Consider the following 26110-nt stretch of genomic DNA (forward strand, 5'->3'; position numbering starts at 1 on the left):
TAACCAAATATTTTTATACATTTGAAAAAGGTATGACCCATTTATTAAAACAAAAATCAGAACCAATATTAACTTTCAAGTGAACTCTTTAAAGTTAATGAATGAGAACTGTAGCCTATTTTCTAGACTTTGTCAAGCTGAGTTTGTCATCTGTGTTTTTGGTCTTTTGCGCCCTCGTGTGGTGACTGACAGCTGGAGCATTTTTAACTTTGAGTTTTCAAGAGAAAAAAAAATCACACCAAATACAGATTCCTTCTTTCATTTTTATTTTTTTCATAAAATATATTTTAGCAAATTTACAATAAATCTACAAATGTAAAAAGAAACAGCACCCCAGAGTGATTCAGAGCATAAAAGCATTGGCTGGAATTTGAGATGGAGATTTAATATTGGCCCATTTCCACTGAGTGGCACAGTACGGTATGGTACGGGTCACCTTTTTCAGGCTTGCAATTCCACTGCCAAAAGGATACCAATGGTACTTTTGATGGGTGTGGTGTGTGACAGAAAGTTTCAGTCGACGTAATTCCTGCTTTGGGAAATGTCAAAGAAAAGCTATATGGGCACTTTTCACAAAACAGATGCTTTATACACATAAATACTTGTGTATAAATGTTCATTACTAACCTAACTAGGATTTGCTTAGATCAATGATAGTGTGAAATAACCCTTTGTATCGTCTGCAATAATAAAAAAATAAATAAATAAATGCAAAATATTTAAACACATACAGCCCTTTACAGTCTCCGATATGTTACAGATTTACTACACACAACATACATTTAGTCCAACATGCAACGTACTGTACAGCCTACAGTCAGTGCAAACTTCTCATCCGTATCTTTAATCTTCACCAGCACATGTAGACTCCGTTAGAAATTAATTTCGTCATACCGAGTTTATAATAGTCCAAAAGGTGATGATAATAGTTAAACATGGCAGTTTGTTCATGTTTTAGGCTGCTAAAAAAATCAGTAGCTGCTTTGTTTTTTCCGGCTTCGCCTTTGTTTTTTCACGCTTCACTCTCACGTTTGTCGGTTTCTGACAGGATCGAATGTCAGAAGCACTTCAGTAATCACATGCATGTTATAATCATCAGCTCACGAAGTTCGTTATTTCAAATATAGATGCGCAGCCAACGCACGTGAGAAAACGAAACTGCTCGCGCTTTAGATGACCTTGTTAACAACTACGTGGCACAGGGTAGATTCTACTCTCCGTCTTGGCTTTGTGGCTGTTCGTCAAGACGACAAAGAGGTTTGTTTGAGCTCGGGTCCACCATGTCTCATATATTATTACGGTGTAATGTCTCAGCTGTGTATTTAAAAATGGTTCTTCCTTTGTTTTCATTCTCCTGGCTTGTGCACGAGCTAGTGACGGATGTCTGTAAACCAATAGCGTTCGGCTGTACGCCTCCTCTGCTTTTGGTACACTTTTGTTGTGGTGGGTACCCAAAAAGTGAAATGATACGGTTCGCTTTTTGGTACCTTTTGAAAATAAATTCCCTGTTAATACTTAAACTCCAAAATCAATGTCTACAGTAACAGAAAAGCAGAACCATAGCTTCACTCTACAATTCACACTTTACAATTGTGAGATGTAAGGCACACACATTGGTTTTGGCTAAGTGTAAAGCAGTTCATTTGATAAAAGAAATGGATTCCTGAGAGTTGCTACTCATGTACCTCTCAAGATATTGAAACACTCCTCTAGCCTTTCATCCCCACAATGAAAGATATCAAGCATTGGTGTTGAATGTTTTCTGAAATGTTGACCAGTCACTCAAAAAGCATTAAGTTTTGGTGCTGTTTGATGACTCCATGTCGAACATCTCAAAGCCCTTGTTGTCAGTGCCCTTGAGATGGAGATGGTTTCCAGGCTCATTGTGGTAGCAGTGGGAGCAATGAGCGGTAGGAACAGGCACAACTTTAGCAAAGTTGGAAAATTCCACTCGGTATTTTCCCTCTTTGCTGCGGGAGATGATCGGGAGAAAGTCATAGCCCCACACGATCTCCTGAGGGATGTATGAAGTCCTGACCTGGCAGGAGGAGCTGGTGGATTCGGCCATGCCGTCGAGGAAAACCACAAGCTCAAAGTCCTGCTGATGCAAAGTGTCCACAGCCATGTCGAAAAATGGGCTGCTTTTGTCAATGATGTGGCACAGGGTCAAAGGGCTCACGAAAAACAGATTGTCCTTCCCGGCGTCCACCATGAAGTCAATGTTGACCTGATCCAGGATGACGGTCTCACCTTCAGTGACTGTTGTCCTCAGAAGCTTCCCGTAAATCTGACTGCCGATCATTAAGGTCTTGCGCAGGTTGGCAACACGGATTTGAAGGCAAAGAGTGCCTTTTTTGGGGCAGATGACAGCAGATTTGCTGAAGGTGATGGTTTTGGCTCTCTTTTTCGGAAGGGTGAGTTTGGTCATGACTATACCACACCAGAATATACCGATTAAGACTCCTATGACCACCTGGATTATGATCAGAGCCACACCTGCAGGACATTGGTCAGTGATATATATATTGCCACACCCAATTGTGGTTTGGGTCTCCAATGAGTAGAGGTAGGCATAAGTCATACCATTAACATTGTGAACGCATGGTGTATGATCTTCTGATGGATTCTGCCACAACAGGTCACCATTGCTTTTTGCTAACCAGTACCACAAGAGTCCAAAGATGAACCAGCTAAGGGTGTAGGATGCCACAAAATACAAGATGATGAACCGCCATCGGGTCTCCACCAAGGTGGTCCAGAAGTCAAGGACATAGGTAAAGCCCTTTTTGTGCATGACATTGCCAAGCTCGATGTTGCAGCGGCCATCTTTGGTGACCAGTCGGTTTTTGCGAATGCGTCGCTCTAACCTGTAATCTTTGAATCGCTGTCTTAGGGAGTGAGCCATCTTTGAGTCTGTGAAGAGAAGGAAACAATATCAGTTAGAAGAAGCAGTAAAGTAGTGAACAGTGGCTTCAGTGTGAAGTGATTGCTACATCATTACAAACGAGGACTAGCAAGAACATGTTGAACAACAGACTAGAGTATTTAGAGACAAACACTAACTATAGAGTCGCCCGCTGGTCCTCCTGCTTCTGAATCCTTTGTCCACTCTAATAAAAGCAAGCTAAAGCAGGAAATTTTAAATAACCAAGTGTGTATTACTGATTAATAAGCTGTATCCCCCTTAACTGTTTCATACTCCACTTCTCTTTCGCCTTCTTAGTTTTCAGGTGTCTCGAGTCTCCTTTTGTAGGCTTTCCTCCTACTCACACACTCATCCCTTGTTTATAGGTACACACACTGGCTAATGAATACACACCAATGTTTTACACAAGGGGAGGATGCAGGATGCATTTACTTCTGCATACTTGATGTGGAAGTACACATCAACACACTCGACCGCAATGTGTTGGTAACCCCAGAAAACCGCATCACATTGCTTATCATGAATGCTCATCAGCAGTGATGGCTGTGCATTGAGCTGCCACATATGGCTATGCATGAATTCTTGTGTACAGTAATAAATTAACCCTCTCTGAAAGTTTCAGGTCAGCAGCAGAATGCAAATCATAGAGGTCAAAGGTCATGTTTTGTTGCATATTGGAGGTGTTGATATTGTTGTGCAGCATGGTCAGTCAGGAAGGGTCTGATCTTTCTGATGTTGTAAAGTGAAAACCTGCATGATTGAGCTGCGTTAGCAATGTGCTCTTGAAGGACAGCTGATCATTGAAGATAACCTCAGGATTCCTTGCTGTAGTAGACGGGATAATAGCAGATGATCTCTGCTTTATATTTCAATAAAGTCTATTTTTCTGGTATTCGAAACCTCCAGTCAGATCGTGGTTAATGAAGGGAAAAGCCGGGTAACTACGGCAAGATTAATCTGTAGGTGATGCTCTTTCATTCATTTAGAGATATCCTGTGGGTAGTGCAAGATCCCAATCCAGGCTAATTGGAAATGTGTGCTCAGGGCTATGTTTTTGTGAATAGTGAAATACCTTGCTTCGTGAGATTTCCTTGCTGCTTACTGAAACACCTAGTTTGTGGTGTGGGCCCTCCGTTTGCAGCCAATACGGCATCAGTTGGTCTTGGAAATGACAGACATAAGTCCTGCACAGTGGCTAGAGGGATTGTCTTCTTGCAGAATAGTGGCTAGGTCACTACCTGATGCTGGTGGAGGAAAACGTTTCATGACTCACTCCTCCAAAACACCCTAAAGAGCTCAATAATGTTTAAATTTGGTGACTGTGCAGGCCATAGGAGATGTTCATTTACACTTTCATGTTCACCAAACCATTCTGTCACCAGTCTTGCTGTTTGTATTGGTGCATTATCATCCTGATGCATGGCCCTGCCTTCAGGTTAGACCTATTGGGGGCACGTGGTCCTCCAGAATGGTTGGGTAGTCCTTGGCAGTGATGTTCCCATCTAGCACAAGTAATGGGCCTAGGGAATACGATGAAATTGCAGCCCAAACCATCACTGATCCACCCCCATGCTTCACTCTGGGCATGCAACAGTCTAGGTGGTACACTTCTTTGGGGCTTTTCCACACGGTAACTCTCCCGAATTTGGGAAAGTCAGTGAAGGTGGACTCATCAGGGAACAATACATGTTTCACATTGTCCACAGCCCATGCTTTTTGCTGCTGGCACCACTGAAACCGATGCTTGGCATTGAAAAATGGCAAACATATTGCATAAGAAAAATGCTGAAAAAAAACATTATTAAAAGAAACATGTTTGCAAATATTTTGTAAATTAGAAGACAAAATAAGCAATGATGAAAAATGTTTCTGAAATATCTGAGCCATCACACAAATTATTTAGTTAAAAGAATGAATATTACACCAGGTCAGAAGAAACCTTGAGAACGAGTGTCCTACAGCTGCAGTGAACACAAAACAGAATTTCAAGGGCATGTTACTGTATAACCTCAAACCATAATATTTGATTATTTTCATGTTTTAAACTTGACAATAACAAAAAAAAAAATCAGCAAACACAAAGCTTTTGTTATTATATCAATCATGATGCTCATTTTCCTAAGTAGAATAAATGAGAAAAGGAAAGACTTGTAAGGTGACGGAAACACCAAAAAGTGTTTACCGTCATCAGGAATTGCTAAGTTTGCTATGTGTCATTTCCGCCCGCCTTTTATTTAGTTTCCAGCTCTTTGAAATTTGGCGAGGAAAAGCATAAATGATGTGACAGTGCAAATGTGAGCAAGAATATTTACTGCCAGTCATGCCAGAACAACAGCTCCGAGTTAACATCCATTGTCCTTTGGAAAAAGCAAACAGACATTGTGTGTTGCCCACCATTTTAACTGAATTGGTCACATGACTATTTTCACAGTCCATATTGCGACATGTTTATTTAAAAATGTATCCCCTTTGCAGAGTGTTTTCAAAAAGATATGGTTTTTTTATGGACAGAATGGAAAGAAGGCCTAAGTGGGAGGTTTTATGGGGCGTTCACATCAGACGTGCATAAACAACTTGCTCTATTTGTGCGTCAATAGACTCCTGAACAGTATGAGTTTACTCCTTCATACACATGTGAAATTCCCTTCACATTTGATGCGTATTCGCATCATTGACAGGGCTTCTGTCGGCCCGCTCACTTCAGTTTCATTGCTAAATGGCTAACGTGGATTTTATTGAGAGAGTGACTGTGCTTTATGTGCTTTAGGAAGGCTGAAAAAAGCGTTGAGTCCACTGAATCCTCTCAGAGGTGCACCGAGCTCTGTAAGATCATCAACACCTGCAGAAACTGTACCTGGATGATGGAAGCTTTCAGCGGTGCTTCTGACTGAGCTGAGCCCAGTTTGATGAGCTGTTGTCTAGTGTTGGCAGGAGAATTTTCCCTTGGGGCACCAACAATATGCGCGACGTCATAGTCACGCCCATTGGGTAAAGCGGCACAAATCTCATGCTAAAGTTCAGATTTTCTAACTTGACTGATTTTCAAAACATGTCAAACCAACCTCATTCACGCTGCCTCATTCATGTGAATATCAAGCAGGTCGTCTGTTCGTGTCTTTGTATAGATTAACATGTAAATCACTCGCAATCAATGCCACATCCGCGTCTGGTGTGAATGCACTATTGGTAAAATGGATTAGTGTTGATGGTGTGTTAGTCAGTTTGATAACAAACAGACAGTACTGCATAAAGGTTCATAGGTCTAAGGGTTTATAAATCTAAATATACTGTGTCCAGAGGAACAACTCTAATATTAATGGAGTTACTTTATTCAGAAACGAATGATCAAATAATTCAGCATATTTTATTATGCCGATTTTCAAGTTTCAAATTTTAAAGAACATTTCTTTAAGACTCAAACCTGACTGAGGACATCTGACCCAGCCTTTTCCATAAACAAAAGTTTAATCCCTTAGTTGTTTTGTATTTGAACTGTCAGTAGAAACACACACACATACACACACACACACACACACACACACACACACGTCACATATGTTTTGTAAAAGATGAAGTACATCCAGGAGGTTGTTATTGCATAATAAACACCTGAAAGACTTTTCGCTTGTTGTTTAAAACTGAAGGACATTATTCTGCTAAAACCACCACCCGGATGAACTTTATCCAGCTTATTACAAGACTACTTGCCACAAAACACAAATCATTTTTCAAGCATTGTTCTGAGCTGAAATGGTTTATAAATGATTTAATAAGTATTAAGTATTACAGAATAAGATGTACAGTGTAATAAGATGTTATAAATTTATTTAATGAGCTGTGTTATGCATTTACTTTTACGTAGTAGTTTGTCCAACCTTTTAAACTCTTGCGTCAAGGCTGTTTTAGTGATGATTAATGATGATTTGTTTTCAATATAATGGCATCCTGGCCAAATACGCCCACTGGCCTCTGTCTATTATGGCCTTATTATTATTATTATTATCATTATTATTATTATTATTATTATTAATTAAAACGGGGGACCAACCGAAACTAGTAAGTTGTACGTAATAAAGTGGCCGGTAAGTGTATTTCATTTGTGTTTAGGAATATATACAATGAATCATTCAAAATAAGCTCAGAAAAGACCAGTAAAGTCTGTTTTGATGTTAATAATAGTAATAATACTGATATTAATAATATAACATGGAATAAAAGGTGTTTTTATTCCACAGCAAACAAATGGAGAATTTCAGATGCAAAATGTTAAAGGGCAAACCATGAAACGCTGCTTTAACAAAACACTAAACAGTGGGGTCAAGGGTATGTTGTAACATCAAATTTCTTTTGAGGAAAAAAGGAAAAATCAGTTTACAAAATGCCCCAAAAACATGTTTTAACATCAAATACGAAGCAAATCTTCCTGTTGATGTGGTCTTTAATCCTATTTTTCAGGACAAAGACAAGGTCATGGTTACTTTACACGCATGTAATGTGTCATTAAACTCAGGGTTATTAGAGTGAAATAAAACTTAAATCAATTAAAGAAAAGATAATAGAAAAATATAACAAAATATACATTAACTGATAAACATGTACATTGTTTTAGTTTACTATATATATATAATTATATATATATATATATATATATATATATATATATATATATATATATATATATATATATACACTGTTGAAGTCGAAATGCAGAGAATTTTTTATTCTTTTAAAAATATTGCATTATAAAGAAAGATGTTTTTAAACTAATTTTAACTAAATTTTAAGCATAATAGTTTTAATAACTAATTTGTCTTTGTGATGGTGACAGTGCATATATTTTATTGACCTCAAAATTGTTTAAAAAATATAGATCTTTTAATTTCAGATTTAAAAAAAGACTATTTAAATATTAAAAAACACTAAAATAATATGAATTAGCAGAGCTCAGCTCCACCGTTGTCAGCAGTTAGTCAATAATAGAGTATCTCAGCTGGCTCCTGTGAAGTCAGCATTTAGATATTTGCCTGCTGAAGAGCCGATCACTCAGCTAACAGCTGGAAACTCAGCTGCTGTGGCATCGGAGCAGACACATGTCTCCGTTAGCTATTCAAGAAAGTGGTTGATCTACGCTATCGCAGCCATACATCTAACATGTTTCCCCTCCTGTACCGGTAGGCAGAGAGCGAGAAACTTTGCCAACAGCTCCAGGCAATTGAAATGCTACGAGCCCATACTGGAAGCATCTATCAAAATGACAGCATGACTGGACACTTGTTTTAAAAGCACTCAGTAGAAGGCAAGATCCATCCAAAAGCTAAGGGTGTGGGGTTGGATCCCTTAAAATGCTATTTGCCCTAGGCAGACAGCGTTGTTGATACAGTTCCTTAATAAATGTAATTTTGACTTCAACATACCTTTCAGCTGACTTTATTATCTTCGTAATGTAATGTGTGTATTTATATATAGCATTTATTGTGTATGGCTATACAATCTCCATACCATCACCAGTGTGCAGCATCCACTTGGATGACACGACAGCAGCCACAGGACAACGGCGCCAGTGCGCTCACCACACACCAGCTATTGGGGGAGTGGAGAGACAGTGATAAAGCCAATTCGGTGGGTGGGGATGATTGGGAGGCCATGATTGTAAGGGCCGATTGAGGGACTTTGGCCAGGACACCAGGGTTACATACCTACTCTTTACGAGAAGTGCCAAGGGATTTTTAATGACCACAGAGATTCAGGACCTCGGTTTAACATCTCATCCGAAAGACGGCGCTCACTGACAGTGTAGTGTCACCTTCATTTTTTACTGGGGCATTAGGACTCACACAGACCGCAGGTTGAGCTCCCCCTGCTGGCCTCTCTAACACCGCTTCCAACAGCAACCTAGCTTTCCCATGTGGTCTCCCATCCAGGTACTGACCAGCCTCAGCCCTGCTTAGCTTCAGTGATTAAGTGGTCTTGGGCTGCAGGGTGATATGGCTGTGGCATATAAATTGTGTTCTTGTCAGATACACTGCTATTCTCATACCAAAGAGAGATGGCATTGGTGAAAACACTCTCAACAGCTCCTCTGTAAAACGTTGTGAGGATTGATGGGCTGAGGTGTGCTGGTTTTAACCTTCTCAGAAAGTGCAGTGGCTATTGTGCTTTCTTTGCAAGACAAGTAGTATGGAGAGACCAAGCCAAGTTCTCAGTAACATGGACCCCCAGGAATTTTACCTGCTGTTCAGTCTGCACTGCAGTGTTGTTAATATTCTTCCTGAAATTGTTCACCAACTCCTTGGTTTTCAGAACCTAGTTGTTGTCGCTGCACCACACTGCAAAGAGCTTCCCTTTCTCCCTGTAGTTCCTCTCATCATTATCCTGGTTGAGACCCACTTTTGTGGTGTTATCAGCATATTTAATAATTTGATTAGTGCTACGTTTGCACAACAATCATGGGTCTTCAGAGTGTAGAGCAGTGGACTCAAGACGCACCCCTGAGGGGAGCCTTTGTTCAGCTGAGTGGTAGATGATGAAATACCCTCTGCTCGCACAAACTGTGGCCTATTTGTCAAAAAGTCAAGACTCCAGTTCTGAAGTGGTGTATTCAGACATACGCATGCCAATTTATTGACCAGGTGCTTAGGAATTTAAGTATTAAAAGCAGAGCTAAAATCAACTAACAGCATTCATACCAATGTATTTCTACCCTCCAAGTGTTCCAGGCTCAGATGCAGTGCAGTGGATATAGCATCATTAGTAGACCTGTTTGGCAGAACTGGCAAACTTAAATGGGTCAAGTGAATTGGGCAGGATGGAGGTGATCTGATTATTAACTAGTCTCTTAAAGCATTTCATTTTCAATGAAGTTAAAGCTATTGGCCGATAGTCATTTAAGCAAGTGATGGAAGGCTTTTCTGGCACTAGGATGATAGCAGATGTTTTGTAGGATGATTGCAAAGCAGCTTGATGCAGGGAGGTATTAAATATGTCTGTCAGTACTTGTGCAAGTTGTTCTGCACACCCTTTTAGAACCCTGTAGGCCCTGTAGCCTTAACAGAATTTACTTATTTTAGGGCCTTGAGGACATCAGTGATATCAAAGCTTAGAACCTGCTCATCGTGCTGCAATGTGGCCTTCACTGCCAAAGGCACTGCTAGACCTGTATTTTTATGCCCTTGTGTGTTGACTTTTACTGTGAAAGCTGGAAAAAAACATTAAACATGATTCCTTTTTTTTTTATAAATAAATTACAAATTTTATTTACACATTCACTAATGCAAAGTTACAAGAAATGTACAATTGTAATAAGAAACAACATCCCAGAGTGATTCAAAAAAGCGCCGGCTGAAATCTGAGAAAAAGGGAACTAAATAAATAAATCTCTTATCAATGAATTTCCAATTAATACTCGAACATCCAAATCCATGTCTACAGTATGTAACAGAAGAACAGAACCATAGTTTCACTTCACAACTTGTACTTTTACAATTTTTCAGGTGAAAGACACAAAAACATTGTTTTTTTTTTGTGCAGAGTAAAGCAATACAAAAATAAAAGAAATGAATTCCTGCAGTGTTACTATTCAAGTACCAGTCAAGAGATTGAAACGCTTCTCTTGCCTCTCATCACCACAATGAAAGACATAATATTAAAGGCACAAAACATTATGCTGTTGCTGTTGTTGCTGCTGTGTTCTGGGAAATTTTCGTACCCTTTGATTTCTAGTGTAGTCCTGGAAAATCTCCATTTCAAGGGCTGTCTAGCTCCCTTAGCCCTAGGCCTTCAAGCTAAAGAAAATTGGGACACCCCTACGCCTTCTTGCGAATGCGTAAAACGGGATAGAACTGGGATTGTGACGTAGAGTTCAATGCATAGTGCCAGATGTTGACCAGTCAGTCAAAAAGCATTACATTTTGGTGCTTTTGGGAAGCTCCATGTCGAACGCCTCAATACTCTTGTTGTCAGTGCCATGGAGATGAAGATGGTTTCCGGGCTCATTGTGGTAGCAGCGGGAGCAATGTGCGGTAGGAACAGGCACAACTTTAGCAATGTTGGAAAAGTCCACTCGGTATCTTCTTTCTTTGCTGCGGGAGATGATCGGGAGAAAGTCGTAGCCCCACATGATCTCCTGAGGGATGTATGAAGTCCTGACCTGGCAGGAGGAGCTGGTGGATTCGTCCATGCCGTCGAGGAACACCACAAGCTCAAAGTCCTGCTGATGCAAAGTGTCCACAGCCATGTCGAAAAATGGGCTGCTTTTGTCAATGATGTGGTACAGGGTTAAAGGACACATAAAAAACAGATTGTCTTTACCGGCGTCCACCATGAAGTCAATGCTGACCTGGTCCAGGATGACGGTCTCACCTCCCGTGACTGTTGTCCTCAGAAGCTTCCCGTAAATCTGACTGCCGATCATTAAGGTCTTGCGCAGGTTGGCAACACGGATTTGAAGGCAAAGAGTGCCTTTTTTGGGGCAGATGACAGCAGATTTGCTAAAGGTGATGGTCTTGGCTCTCTTCTTTGGAAGGGTTATTTTGGTCATGACTATACCACACCAGAATATACCGATAAATAGTCCTACGACCATCTGGATTGTAAGTACAGCCACAGATCCAGGACATAGATCAGTGACAAACAAATTGCCACACCCCATTCCGGTTTGTGTCTCCAACGCGTTGAGGAAGGCATTAGTCATATCATTAACGTTGATAGCGCATGGTTTATGATCTGGTGGTGGATTCTGCCAATACAGGTCGCCATTATTTCTGGCCAACCAGTACCACAAGAGTCCGAAGATGAGCCAGCTAAGGGTGTAGGATGCCACAAAATACAAAAGAATGAACCGCCATCGGGTCTCCACCAAGGTGGTCCAGAAGTCAAGGACATAGGCAAAGCCATTTTTGTGCAACACGTTGCCGAACTCAATGTTGCAGTGGCCATCTTTCGTGACCAGTCGGTTTTTGCGAATGCATCGCTCTAACCTGTAATCTTTGAATCGCTGTCTTAAGGAGCGAGTCATCTTTGAGTCTGTGAAGAGAAGGAAACAATATCAGTTACCAGAAGCAGGACAATAGTGAACAGTGGCTTCATTGTGAAGTGATTGCTACATCATTTCAAACGAGGACTAACAAGAACATGTTGAACAACAGAATAGAGTATTTAGAGACAAACAATTGTTATGCATGAGATTGGATGCTGTATGTGCATGAACACCTCAGGATATTGCACTCTTTGCAAACAGTAAATATTACCTGCTGGAGAGTCTGAGAGAAGATCTTGCGTCGCCCGCTGGTCCTCCTGCTCCTGAATCCTTCGTCCACTCTTATAGAACAATCTAAAGCAGGAAATTGAAAATTAACAAGTGTGTATTACTGATTAATAAGCTGTATCCCCCTTAACTGTTTCATACTTCACTTCTCTTTCTGTCTTTCTCCTTAGTTTTCAGGTGTCTCGAGTCTCCTTTTGTAGGCTTTCCTCCTACTCACACACTCATCCCTTGTTTATAGGTACACACAATGGCAAATGAATAAACACTGATGTTTTACACAAGGGGAGGATGCAGGATGCATTTACTTCTGCATACTTGATGTGGAAGTACACATCAACACACTCGACCGCAATGTGTTGGTAGTAGATGGGATAATAGCAGATGATCCCAGATGGATGGAGGTTGTATGTAGATTGACAGATTTTTATTCTCTAAAAGTGTGCAGTAGTGTCCCTATAAGTATTCTTAAAAGTGTGCAGCAAAGAGTCTGCAGCAAACATGCAAGCATGTAAACTAAAGATACTGTGGTAGGTGTGTGTGTGTGTGTGTGTGTAAAAATGAGCCCAGAGAGGTGCTGGAGCCTGCTATGAGAAGCTATGCTATAGAATAACTGAATATGTACAGCACTTATTATATATGATAAATACTCATATGAAGCTGTATCTGTGAAAGACACTCACGAGAGTAAGTAACATATTATCAAGTTAATGTACCATCATGACAATATATAAAGATACTCAAAACAAGTTATGAACAACTGTGGGGAGAAAGTCATTTGCATTGCAGAGAAGGCAGAGCCAAGAATAACAAGACCGCCTAAACATATACTTGACCTTCCAGTAAAGTGAAAACTCATCCAAAGTTGGTGAGAGTTCAAACGAGAAAAAAACTGTATAAAAGCAAGACCATAAACACATAAGATTCAGATGGTCTAGGGCAGGGGTGTCTAAATTCGGTCCTGTAGGGCCGGTGTCCTGCAGATTTTAGTTCCAACCCCAATTAAACACACCTAAACAAGCTAATCAAGCTCTTTCTAGGTATACTACAAACTTTCAGGGAGGAGAGTTGAAGGGAGTTGGAGCTAAACTATGCAGGACACTGGCCCTCCAGGACCGAGTTTGGACACCCCTAGTCTAGGGGGAAACTCCAGGTTGTCCTGAAGGGCTGTTTTTAGACATCTTGGCTTTATATTTCAATAAAGTCTATTTTCCGGGTATTTGAAACCTCCAGTCAGATCGTGGTTAATGAAGGGAAAAGCTAGGTAACTTTGACAAGATTAATCTGTAGGTGATGCTCTTTCATTCATTTAGAGATATCCTGTGGGTAGTGCAGATCCCAATCCGGGCTAATTGGAAATGTGTGCTCAGGGCTACGTTTTTGTGAACCATGAACAGCCTTGCTTCGGTGTGATTTCCTTGCAGCTTGTGTAGGGACCCAACCAATTTTGACCAATCAATTGGTCTTGGAAATGACAGACATAAGCCCTGCACAGTGGCTAGAGGGATTTTGAGTTTTGTCTTCTTCTTGCAGAGTAGTGGCTAGGTCACTACATGATACTGGTGAAGAAAAATGTTTCCTGACTTGCTCCTCCAAAACACCCTAAAGTGCTTAATAATGTTTATATCTGGTGACTGTGCAGTCCATGGGAGATGTTCAATTACACTTTCATGTTCACCAAACCATTCTGTTGCCAGTCTTGCTGTGTGTATTGGTGCATTACCATCCTGATTCATGGCCCTGACTGAGGATACAATGTTTGACCCATTGGGGGCACGTGGTCCTCCAGAATGGTTGTGTAGTCCTTGGCAGTGATGTTCCCATCTAGCACAAGTAATGGGCCTAGGGAATACGATGATATTGCAGCCCAAACCATCACTGATCCACCCCCATGCTTCACTCTGGACATGCAACAGTCTTGGTGGTACACTTCTTTGGGGCTTTTCCACACGGTAACTCTCCCGAATGTGGGAAAGTCAGTGAAGGTGGACTCATCAGAGAACAATACATGTTTCACATTGTCCACAGCCCATGCTTTTTGCTGCTGGCACCATTAAAATCATTACAATTTTTTGCTGATATTCCCAGATGCAATCAAGATTTGAAGGGCTGTACAGTTATAACTTCAAAGTTTTCAACTTATAATTAGAAGAGGCATTAAATGTCTTTAACATACTAAAATCACAAACAGCTATATTTACATCCATATTCTTCTATGCACTATTTTTAGATATTGCATAAGAAAAATGCTGAAAAAAGCATTAGGCATGTACGATCTTGGGCGAAGCAGTGGCGCAGTAGGTAGTGCTGTCGCCTCACAGCAAGAAGGTCACGGGGTCGCTGGTTCAAACCTCGGCTCAGTTGGCGTTTCTGTGTGGAGTTTGCATGTTCTCCCTGCATTCGTATGGGTTTACTCTGGGTGCTCCAGTTTCCCCCACCGTCCAAAGACATGCTGTACAGGTGAATTGGGTAAGTGTCCATAGTGTCCGTAAATTGTCCGTAGTGTATAAGTGTGTTTGTGAATGTGTGTGTGTGTGGATGTTTCCCAGAGATAGATTGCGGCTGAAAGGGCATCTGCTGCATAAAAACTTGCTGGATAATTTGCTGGTTCATTCCGCTGTGGCGACCCCGGATTGATAAAGGGACTAAGCCGACAAGAAAATGAATGAATGTACAATCTTTGTGTGAGTAAAAGAAACATGTTTGCATATTTTTATTAAATTACAAGACAAAATAAGCAATGATGAAAACTGTTTCTGAAACGTCTGAGCCATCATACAAATTATGATTTGCTTCTAAGCAAATTATTTATGTTATTATTTATGATAATTATTTGCATCTTTCATGGTAATGTCTACTCTATTTGTAGCAGTGTTTCTCTGAATATTACACCAGGTCAGAAGTGAAATGGTGAAGATGCAGGGATTACAACAAACCTTGAGAACGAGTGTCCTACAGCTGCAGTGAACACAAAACAGAATTTCAAGGGCATGTTACTGTATAACCTCAAACCATAATATTTGATTATTTTCATGTTTTAAACTTGACAAGAACAAAAAACTAAATCAGCAAACACAAAGCTTTTGTTATTATATCAACCATGATGCTCATTTTCCTAAGTAGAATAAATGAGAAAAGGAAAGACTTGTAAGGTGACGGAAACAGCAAAAAGTGTTTACCGTTATCAGGAATTGCTAAGTTTGCTTTGTCATTTCCGCCCGCCTTTTATTTAGTTTCCAGCTCTTTAAAACTTTGTGAGGAAAAACATAAATGATGTGACAGTGCAAATTTAAGCAAGAATATTTACTGGCAGTCATCCTAGAACAACAGCTCCGAGTTAACATCCATTGTCCATTGGAAAAAAGCAAACACACACTGTGTGTCGCCCACAATTTTAACCGAAGTTAAAAGTAGTATCATTTTTGAAAGCTTCAATTAACACAGTCCAAACTGCGACATGTTTATTTTAAAAGTTTTTATTCTACGCCAAACAAATGGAAGAGTTCAGAAGCAAAATGTTAAAGCACAAGCAACCTTGTAAAACTGCTGCAACTAATCCTCGGACAAAAACACTAAACAGTGGGGTCAAGGGTATGTTATAACATCAAAAATGTCTCATAAACATGTTTTAACATTAAATATGAAGCAAATCTTCCTGTTATTGTTGTCTTTAGTCTTATTGTTCAGGACAAACACAAGGTCACTTTACAAAATGGATGTCAAACTCAGTTCCTGGAGAGCCGCTGCTCTGCACAGTTCAGTTCCAACCCTAATAAAACACACCTGATCACAGTGATTAGAGTCTTTAGGCTTGTTTGAAACCTTCAGGTAAGTGTGTTGAAGCAGGGTTGAAACTAAACTGTGCTGGGCTGCGGCCCTCCTGGAACTGAGTTCGACACCCCTGCTTTACACACATGTAATGTCAGCCTAATCTCACGAGGAAACGTATTTTACATTTTGTCAGTTTAGTGGCTAATTTGTACGAAGTTCAGTCGTACAAAAATGTACGATTTTAAAAAGGAGGCGTGGCACAAAACTCCACCCCTAACCCCAACCGTCATTGGTTGATGAGCAAATCATACTAAATTGTACGAATTAGATTGTACGAATTAATACGAATTACCCTCTAAATCAAAAAGTTACGAATAGCCGTGAGATTGTGTTGGTAATGTTTATCTTAAGGTTCACCAATTAAAAAAGAAAATAGAAATAAATTACAAAATAAGTATTAACTGATAAATATGGACAATATTAAAAATTTACCAAAACGTTTCTGAATTTTCTAAATTTTCTGTTTTACGTAATTTACCAAAAAAAATTTATACAGTTAAATATATCGAAAACTAAACTGAAGTCGAAATCCCCTGTAAAATTTAAATTATTTTAAAAATATTGCATAACAGAGATGTTTTTAACATAATTCTAAACTTAATAGTTATAATAACTAATTTGACTTTGTGATGATGACAGTGCATATATTTTTATTTTATATATTAAAAAATACTAAAATGATATTATAAAAAGCAAAAAAATGTTAGGAAATACTGTGAAATTTTTATAAGGGGGAGGTTTTAGGATAAAGTGAGATATAGATAGTTAAATGAGACATAGTATTTTAACTTGCAGATTAAATCGGTCAATTTTTAAAACATGTCTAGGTGTAATAAAGAACTCCTATAAAAATAAACATCCAAAGGCTTTTTCCTCCACATTTAGTGGTCAGAATGAAACAAATATTCAGTCCTAGTTGTTATTGATGGTATGCTTTGTCTTTATGATTTAATTGACTCTACCCTTGTGTTGTCCTTGCTTTTCAAGTCACAACAATTCAGTTTAAACATATGCAAGCAAACAGATACGAAGTTGGGTAAACATCAGTCCGGGTAATCCAACGGAGGGGGCTGTGGGAGAGGAAACATCCTCTCATGCTCACTTTTACATCCCTTCCTCTCTCTCGCTCATTCTCATCCTCCAGGAGAGAGAGGTAAGGAGGTGCTGTGTGAAGGCTGAGATGAGCACATCAGAGTCAGAACCGAGCGGAGCTGCCCTAACATGACACACCACAGCTACCTCTGCACTCCAATCAGTGTTAATTTTGTTGACTAAATTTTTTTTACCCATGCACAAAAACTAGATGAAAACTAAATAAAACCTTAAGTGATGTTGACAACAACTAACAAAAATATACCGACATTTTCATTGACTAATAAAAAAGAAATGCGATTGGGGATGTATTTTGGTAATTATCCAATCAGAAATAATCTTAGTGTGTAATGCACACACACACACACATACACACATTTGAAAAGTAACTGATTCACATAGACGCAGGATGCGATTACATCATAATCCATAAGGGCGTCTGTCTGATTAAACTATATTATGAGTGGGGATGTAACGATTCATCGTGAGCCAATTAAAAATGTATTCAAATATGTGACGATTCAAATTTGTAGAAATGTTGAATGAATCGCGATACATGTTTTGAACAGAGGGGGTGCTGTGTTTACAGGCCCAAACTCGCTTTACCTGCACATCAGTGGCAAGCAAGAGGTGGGGCGGCAGACTAAAATGACAGAGGTGAAGTGTGCCAGACAAAACACAAACTGCAAAAAGATGTTCACTTACACTAACAGAAGAAGAATATGATGCAGCACAGTGAAAAAACAACTGTCACACACGTTAATACGCAAAAAAATGAATAAATATAGATTAAAAAAAAAAGTATTTATAAGCCAAACCACACAGACCGGATAATTTGCAGCCGTGTGCTAAGGAGATCACACTTGCTAGTGCCTTTTCTGAAGTGTTACCATTACATTAAGAAGAATTATAGAGATTATTTATTACATATTTAGAAACATTGATGAAATGCATGTAACCTATAATATTAAATAATGCATTTATATTCACTGTAAAATATAACAAATAAGATATATAATGTTTACAAATTAAGATTTTTTTTGTAAATGCTTTGAATTTCTTATTGATTTTTTATTTATTTTTTTGTTATCATAACCAATATTCACTTTAAATTGGCCACAACTGTATATAATTCCTAGACTTTGGCAAGCTGAGGTTGTCATCTGTATTTGTATGCCCTTATGTGGTGACTTTACAGTGAAAAATGGTTGACTGCTGGCGTTCTTATAATGTCATTTCAATGAAGAAAAAAAATACATTAAACATGATTCCTTTTTTATTTACAAATAAAGTACAAATTATATTTACACAGTCACCAATGCAAATTTACAAGAAATGTACAATTGTAATAAGAAACAACATCCCAGTGTGATTCACAAAAGCAATGGCTGGAGTCTGAGATAAAGATGATTAAAAAATAAATCTTTTAATGATAAATTTCCAGGTAATACTTCAACATCCAATTCAATGTCTACAGTACGTAACAGAAGAACAGAACCATAGTTTAACTCCACAACTCACACGTTAAAATTCTTTTAGGTGAAAGAGACAAAAAAAAACATTGTTTTTGTGCAGAGTAAAGCAATACATGTGATAAAAGAAATGAATTCCTGCAGTGTTACTATTCAAATACCAATCAAGAGATTGAAATGCTCCTCTCATCTCTCATCACCACAATGAAGGACATAAAGCATTAGGCCCAATCCCAATTCTATTGTTTTACCCTTACCCCTTCCCCTTGGCTCTTGAAACAGCATGTGAGATGTGAGGGCTTTAAATTTACCCCTAAGAAATAGGACAACACACCAAAACACCAGCACATGTCAGAATATGCCGTCGCGAGCTCTTACTTCATACTGTATGAGATTGATGATGGTGACTGCTGTAGTTATTCCTGTTGCATTGTTTGGTCTTTGTCTTCAAGGAAATCACAGAAGGCAACAATATCACGTTGTTATAATGATATAATGTGGCAATAAGCTCGTAATTGTCTTGTCTATTTACACCATGGCCATATTTATATATGCAAACACAACAAAACAACACCAGACACTGTAAAAAGGTAATTCCAGCCACTAGACATTTTTGACAGGGCATTCGAGTGTCATCGAGTGACAGATGTCTACACAGCAGTTATTAAGGATTATAGATGGTGAAATTTTCAGCTTTTTTAGTATATATTTTTAAAGCATGATCCTAAAACATGAACCCCGTAATGAATGTATTAAAGCATATGCTTGTTTGTCAAAAAAACCCTTAATAATACCAAAACAACACTCAAATTTGTGCATCTCCTGACGTGTGCAGCCATGTTGTTGTTGTAGCTGCTGTGTTCTGGGAAATATTCGTACCCTTTTGATTTCTAGTATGGTCCTGGAAAATCTCCATTTCAAGGGCTATCTAGCTCCTTTAGCCCTAGGCCTTCAAGCTAAAGAGAATTGGGACACCCCTACGCCTTCACAGGCAAAATGAGGGGTAAGGGGATGAGCTAAGGGATAGAACTGGGATTGTGACATAGTGTTCAATGTTTCTGGCTAGTGCAAGATGTTGACCAGTCAGTCAAAAAGCATTACATTTTGTTGCAGTTGGGAAGCTCCATGTCGAACACCTCAAAACTCTTGTTGTCAGTGCCCTCGAGATGGTTTCCGGGCTCATTGTGGTAGCAGCGGGAGCAATGTGCGGTGGGAACAGGCACCACTTTGGTAAAGTTGGAAAAGTCCACTCTGTATTTTCCCTCTTTACTGCGGGAGATGATCGGGAGAAAGTCATAGCCCCACATGATCTCCTGAGGGATGTATGAAGTCCTGACCTGGCAGGAGGAGCTGGTGGTTTCGGCCATGCCATCCAGGAACACCACAAGCTCAAAGTCCTGCTGATGCATCGTGTCCACAGCCATGTCGAAAAATGGGCTGCTTTTGTCAATGATGTGGTACAGGGTTAAAGGACACACGAAAAACAGATTGTCTTTACCGGCGTCCACCATGAAGTTGATGCTGACCTGGTCCAAGATGTTGGTCTCACCTCCAGTGATTGTTGTCCTCAGAAGCTTCCCGTAAATCTGACTGCCGATCATTAAGGTCTTGCGCAGGTTAGCAACACGGATTTGAAGGCAAAGAGTGCCTTTTTTGGGGCAGATGACAGCAGATTCACTGAAGGTGATGGTTTTGGCTCTCTTTTTTGGAAGGGTGATTTTGGTTATAACTATACCACCCCAGAAGATACGGATAAAGAGTCCTACGATCATCTGGATTATAATCAGAGCCACACCTCCAGGACATTGATCAGTGACATATACATTGCCATACCCAACTGTGCCTTGGGTCTCCAACGAGTAGAGGAAGGCATAAGTCATACCATTAAGGCTGTAAGCGCATGGGTTGTGATCTGGTGGTGGATTCTGCCACAACAGGTCACCATTGCTTCTTGCTAACCAGTACCACAAGAGTCCGAAGATGAACCAGCTAAGGGTGTAGGATGCCACAAAATAGAAGATGATGAACCGCCATCGGGTCTCCACCAAGGTGGTCCAGAAGTCGAGGACGTAGGTAAAGCGGTTTCTGTGCATCACGTTGCCAAACTTGATGTTGCAGCGGCCATCTTTGGTGACCACTCGTTTTTTGTGACTGCGTTGCTCTAACCTGTAATCTTTGAACCACTCTCTTAAGGAGCGAGTCATCTTTGAGTCTGTGAAGAGAAGGAAACAATATCAGTGACCAGAAGCAGGAAAATAGTGAACAGTGGCTTCAGTGTGAAGTGATTGCTACATCATTTCAAATGAGGACTAGCAAGAACATGTTGAACAACAGAATAAAGTATTTAGAGACAAACACTGACTATTGTTATGCATGAGATTGGATGCTGTATGTGCATGAACACCTCAGGATATTGCTCTCTTTGCAAACAGTAAATATTACCTGCTGGAGAGTCTGAGAGGAGATCTTGAGTCGCCCGCTGGTCCTCCTGCTCCTGAATCCTTCGTCCACTCTTATAGAACAAGCTAAGGCAAATATCTGGAAATGAACAAGTGTGTATTACTGATTAATGAGCTGTATTCCCCTTAACTGTTTCATACTCCACTTCTCTTTCTCCTTCTTACCTTTCAGGTGTCTCGAGTCTCCTTTTGAAGGCTTTCCTCCTACTCACACACTCATCCCTTGTTTACATGTACACACATTGGCAAATGAATACACACCGATGTTTTACACAAGGGGAGGATGCAGGATGCATTTACTTCTGCATACTTGATGTGGAAGTACACATCAACACACTCGACCGCAATGTGTTGGTACCCCCAGAAAACCGAATCACATTGCTTATAATAAATACTCATCAGCAGTGATGGCTGTGCATTGAGCTGCCACATATGGCTATGCATGAATTCCTGTGTACAGTAATAAATTAACCCTCACTGAAAGTTTCAGGTCAACAGCAGAATGCAAATCATAGAGGTCAAAGGTCATGTTTTGTTGCATATTGGAGGTGTTGATATTGTTGTGCAGCATGATCAGTCAGGAAGGGTCTGATCTTCCTGATGTTGTAAAGTGAAAACCTGCATGATTGAGCTGTGTTACACGCTTCCCCCAGCCCGTACTGGAAGCATCTGTCAGACTGACGGCATGCCTGGACACTTGTTCTTGAGGCACACAGGCCTATAGCAATACAAGGTCCGTCTGAGGGTGTGGAAACACAGCGGAGTGACAGCCACCAGGTGTGTGCGGGCATGCCATGCATGTCTTGGGACCCGATCATGAAGCCAATGCTAAAGCAGTCTCATATAGAGCAATCTAAGTGTCACGACAGCGGCTGCAGATGCCATATGCCCCAGGAGCCTCTGAAATAATTTCAGTGAGACCTCAGTTTTTTTAGTCGAACTCTCTCAGACAGGTCAGCATCAGCTCAGCATGGTGATCAAGTTATGCTCAAACCCAAGGAGAGATCCTCTGTGTAGGGATGAGCTGCTCTTTTCTTGGTTTGCACCTCTAAAATATATTATTTGGTTACATTATTTGTGTGATTATTTATTATTATTATTTGCATCTTTCAATGCAATATCAACTCTTTTTTTGTATTATTAGTTTGTAGATGTGTTTTCTGAATATTACACTAGTTCAGAAGTGAAACAGTGAAGATGAAGGGATTATGATGAACCTTGAAAACGAGTGTCTTACAGTTGCAGTGAACACAAAAGAAAACTTCAAGGACATGTTAGTGTATAACGTCAAATAATAATATTATTTGATTGTTTTTATATTTTGATCTTGACAAGGACAAAAAAAAATCTCCAAATGCAAAGCTTTTGTTTTTATATCAACCATGATGCATATTTTCCTACAAAGAATGAAAGAGAATAGGTGACAGAAACAGCAAAGAGTGTTTACCGTCATCAGGAATTGCTAAGTTTGCTTTGTGTCATTTCCGCCCGCCTTTTATTTAGTTTCCAGCCCTTCGAAATTTGGCGAGAAAAAACATAAATGATGTGACAGTGCAAATGTGAGCAAGACTATTTACTGGCAGCAGTGCCAGAACAACAGCTCTGAGTTAACATCCATTGTCCTTTGGAAAAATCAAACTGACATTGTATGTCGCTCACCATTTTAACTGCATTGGTCACATGACTAAACATTGTTTTTGAAAGCCTCCATTAACACAGTCCATACTGTGACATGTTAATTTTAAAACCTAACCCCTTTGCAGAGTGTTTTTAAAAGATGTGTTTTCGTTATGGACAAAAGGCCTAAACAGGGAGAAATAGTAAAATATAATTTACGGGCTAAGTTTTAAAGTGTGTGTGTAGGGGTGGGACAACTACATAACTGAGGATGATTCAGTATTGATATTGACACAGAAATGATCAATAATGGCAAAACAAGTCAATCATGTCATGTATATTTTATTGAACACACGCATATATAGTCCAGTAATTTGCACACTGTCTTGGTGACTTTAAAAATTGCAAGTAATCTTTCTATTTTAAAGTTTGTACACTTAAAACAATTATTCATTCATTAAATTTCCTTTGGCTTAGTCATTTATCAGGGGTTGCCACAGATGAATGAACTGCCATCTATTCCAGCATATGTTTTACACAGTGGATGCCCGTCCAGCTGCAACCCAGTACTGGGAAAAAACTTAAGACATGATTTAGTCATACAAATTATAATCAGTAGATCCTCTAATGTGCTTTTATTCCACAACAAACAAATGGAAGAGTTCAGAAGCAAAATGTTAAAGCACAAACAACCATGTAAAACTGCTGCAACTAATCCTCGGACAAAAACACTAAACAGTGGGGTCAAGGGTATGTTATAACATCAAATATGAAGAATTTTCTTTTGAGGAGGAAAAATCAGTTTACAAAATGTCCCATAAACATGTTTTAACATCAAATATGAAGCAAATCTTCCTGTTATTGTTGTCTTTAATCCTATTTTTCAGGACAATGACAAGGTCGATGTTACTTTACATACAGTACATGTAATGTTTATCATCCGGTTCAGGGTTATTAGAGTTAACTAAAACTTGAATAAAAAAATAGTATTAACTGATAAATATGTACATTATTAGGAATTTCAGATGACTAAAACATTTCTTATTTTCAGTTAAACTTGATTTACCAAAAAAGAATATAGTTGAATATATAGAAAATATGTAATGTAATATATAACTGAAGTCGAAATTTAAATTCTTTTTAAAATATTGCATAACAGATATTTTTTTACAAAATTCTAAACATAATAGTTTTAATTTCCAAGTTGTCTTTGTGATGATGCCTGTGCATATATTTTTATTGACCTCAAAAATGTTGAGGTTTTATTGACCTCAAAAATGTCAATATATTTTTATTGACCTCAAAAAAAGTTCTTTTTTTCCGATAAAAACATAAATAAGACTATTTAAATATTGCAGATATTTAAATAATATTACAAAATATTAAAATACAAAAAAATAATAGGAAATAATGTGAACATTTTATGAAGAGGAGGTTTTAGGATTAAGTGAGACGTAGATAGTTAAATGAAACAAAGTATTTTAACTTGCAGATTAAATATGCACATTTTTTAAACATGTCTAGGTGAAATAAAGAACTCCTATAAAAAAATGTAGTGATGAGAATAAAACAAATAGTGACAGGACAAGGCTTTTTTCATTCTGCCTCTGTCATCCAGTTGTTGGTAAGCTTCGTCTTTATTATGTGATTGACTCTACCCTTGTGTTGTCCTTGCTTTCCAGGTCACAATATATGTACGCAAACAGATACGAAGTTGGGTAAACATCAGTCTGGGTAATCCAACTGAGAGGGCTGTGAGAGAGGAAACATCCTCTCATGCTCACTTTCCCATCTCTCCCTCTCTCTCGGTCTCTCGCTCATTCGCATCCTCCAGAAGAGAGAGGTAACGAACAGAGCACAGCTGCCCTAACTTGATACACAACAGCTACCTCTGCACTCCAATCATTGTTCATTTCATTGACAATTTTTTTTGTCATTATTTTTGTGACGAGCAAGTTTCTACCTACAAAAACTTGATAAATACTAAATAAAAATTCAGTGATGGAGAAATCAGCCTGAAATTCATGGTAAAAATTTAGCTGAACTGAAATGGTATAGCCTCTCGCTGACCTTTAAAGAATCGACTCTGTACATTAAAAATTATAACATTGATAACATATGATCATAGCATTCATTTTCATGAGCAGTTGTTTCCTAAGAGTTGTAGGTCACGTAAGTCCTTCATGCTCTGTCTAGAAACCATCCATGGAGGTTCCAGAACCCTGCACGGGTGCCAGAGGGTGCCTGTCCCAGAGAAAGGAAGTGCTTCCAGTGGGGATTTTGTCAGGGAGGACCGTCACGAGGAGTGTGAGTCCGGAAACTCGGGTCCGGTTGGGCCTTGGAGGCACAACAAGCGAGACCCGCTTCTCGTCTCCCCGACCTTGCACAGAGTTTGTGCAAACAGGCTCACTGGGGGCAAAAGTGCATATCGCATATTCCCGGGGCCAGCTAAGAGCCAGGGTATTCGTGCAGAGCAGGAATTTCAGCTAGCGAAGGGATGCTTGGGATAACTTGGGTTTCTCTGAAGCATGCCCATAACAGCTGGACCATGTCTAGTCTCCATTCTCTTGGGAACGTGACTGTCATGAAAGTGGGGCAGGTTGCGCTTGTCCGGGATATAAACAGTGTACAGCCGAATGAGCTAAGGCATATGGCCATAGCGTACATCTCCCAAAATGGTTGATCTACCATCAACTTGGGAGGCCAACACATAGACGAGTCTGACCTTTTGTGTGAGCTACAATGATGGGCTGAGCGGTGCTAACTAAGCTGACAGAGTCCGAATGAGCAGCATCATCAGAACAATCGTGGAGGGGCAGATTTGGGATGGGGAGTACCCATCCCAGGAAGCAGAGCGTCCTGAGGCAGAGCTGAAAATAAGAGACTGACTTACTTTCCTTCCAGGATCCCACAAAGAGGCTGGAGGTGCCAGAGAAAAGAGCCCGTCATCTGGCGCCCTCAAAAGCCAGTGGTGAAGTGCACCAAAGCTTAGAGCTGGAAGGCAGCACATCCCATGCTGGCATTTGGGCTTCCACACCCAGAGGGAGGAAAAGCCGCTCTTTTTTGGATCGCTACATTCATTTGCAGGGGGAGTCCCGGCCATTCACTGGGGAAAGAACGGTTCTCCTCCTCTCCAAGCGGCCCGCACCAGGTTCGGTTCGCCCTACGATTACCTGACTTAACGGTGACAGGAGTGTCAACTTCCTGCATTCACTAGCATTCGCATTCACCAGCCAGTGGAACCAGTTGTGACGGTGGAGCATCTTGGAGCTGTAGAAAGATCGCTTTCAGCGAGGAACAGCCAGCGCAGATGGGTTCGGTGGGGGAGCAGTCTTCCGAGCCCACCAAGACATGACCTACTCCATCATGGCTGATCTCTCACCACAGAGGACTGCAAAGTAGGCTTGCCTGGCATATAAATGCTCTAAGAAAGCACACTTTGTCGGTATGGTGA

The 26110-nt window shown here is 39.8% G+C and overlaps 3 protein-coding genes and 1 long non-coding RNA gene across 6 annotated transcripts in view; 1 reads left to right on the plus strand and 3 right to left on the minus strand.

The window, feature by feature from the left end:
• Positions 1 to 26110, plus strand: part of LOC101883877 (uncharacterized) — a 72920-nt gene that overhangs the window by 518 nt on the left and 46292 nt on the right. The gene's annotated exons all lie outside the window — the stretch shown is intronic.
• Positions 246 to 21202, minus strand: kcnj1a.6 (potassium inwardly rectifying channel subfamily J member 1a, tandem duplicate 6). Of its 2 annotated transcripts, none has more exon segments than NM_001045175.2 (2): positions 246 to 2913; positions 21046 to 21202. In NM_001045175.2, a coding segment is annotated over 1 exon segment (1113 nt). In that variant the 5' UTR covers positions 2906 to 2913; positions 21046 to 21202; the 3' UTR covers positions 246 to 1792.
• kcnj1a.5 (potassium inwardly rectifying channel subfamily J member 1a, tandem duplicate 5) lies at positions 10140 to 12356 on the minus strand. 2 transcript variants are annotated; one of them, XM_087292493.1, is made up of 3 exons: positions 12330 to 12356; positions 12172 to 12254; positions 10141 to 11947 (listed from the first exon to the last, which is right to left on the minus strand). In XM_087292493.1, the coding sequence occupies exon 3, from the start codon at positions 11937 to 11939 to the stop codon at positions 10827 to 10829; it is 1113 nt and encodes a 370-aa protein (XP_087148619.1). In that variant the 5' UTR covers positions 11940 to 11947; positions 12172 to 12254; positions 12330 to 12356; the 3' UTR covers positions 10141 to 10826.
• Positions 19365 to 21202, minus strand: kcnj1a.4 (potassium inwardly rectifying channel subfamily J member 1a, tandem duplicate 4). The gene is made up of 2 exons (NM_001045178.1): positions 21023 to 21202; positions 19365 to 20792 (listed from the first exon to the last, which is right to left on the minus strand). Exon 2 carries the CDS (start codon positions 20782 to 20784, stop codon positions 19678 to 19680), a length of 1107 nt encoding a protein of 368 aa, NP_001038643.1. The 5' UTR covers positions 20785 to 20792; positions 21023 to 21202; the 3' UTR covers positions 19365 to 19677.

Source organism: Danio rerio, chromosome 18, assembly GCF_052040795.2.
Source record: "Danio rerio strain M-AB ecotype USA chromosome 18, GRCz13ab, whole genome shotgun sequence".
Classification (NCBI taxonomy): Eukaryota; Metazoa; Chordata; class Actinopteri; order Cypriniformes; family Danionidae; genus Danio; species Danio rerio.

Excerpts from the sequence above, each read along its gene's own strand:
- kcnj1a.4 (NM_001045178.1), bottom strand. The coding sequence starts at position 20,784 with ATGACTCGCTCCTTAAGAGAGTGGTTCAAAGATTACAGGTTAGAGCAA.
- kcnj1a.6 (XM_087292497.1), bottom strand. The coding sequence starts at position 2,905 with ATGGCTCACTCCCTAAGACAGCGATTCAAAGATTACAGGTTAGAGCGA.
- kcnj1a.5 (XM_087292493.1), bottom strand. The coding sequence starts at position 11,939 with ATGACTCGCTCCTTAAGACAGCGATTCAAAGATTACAGGTTAGAGCGA.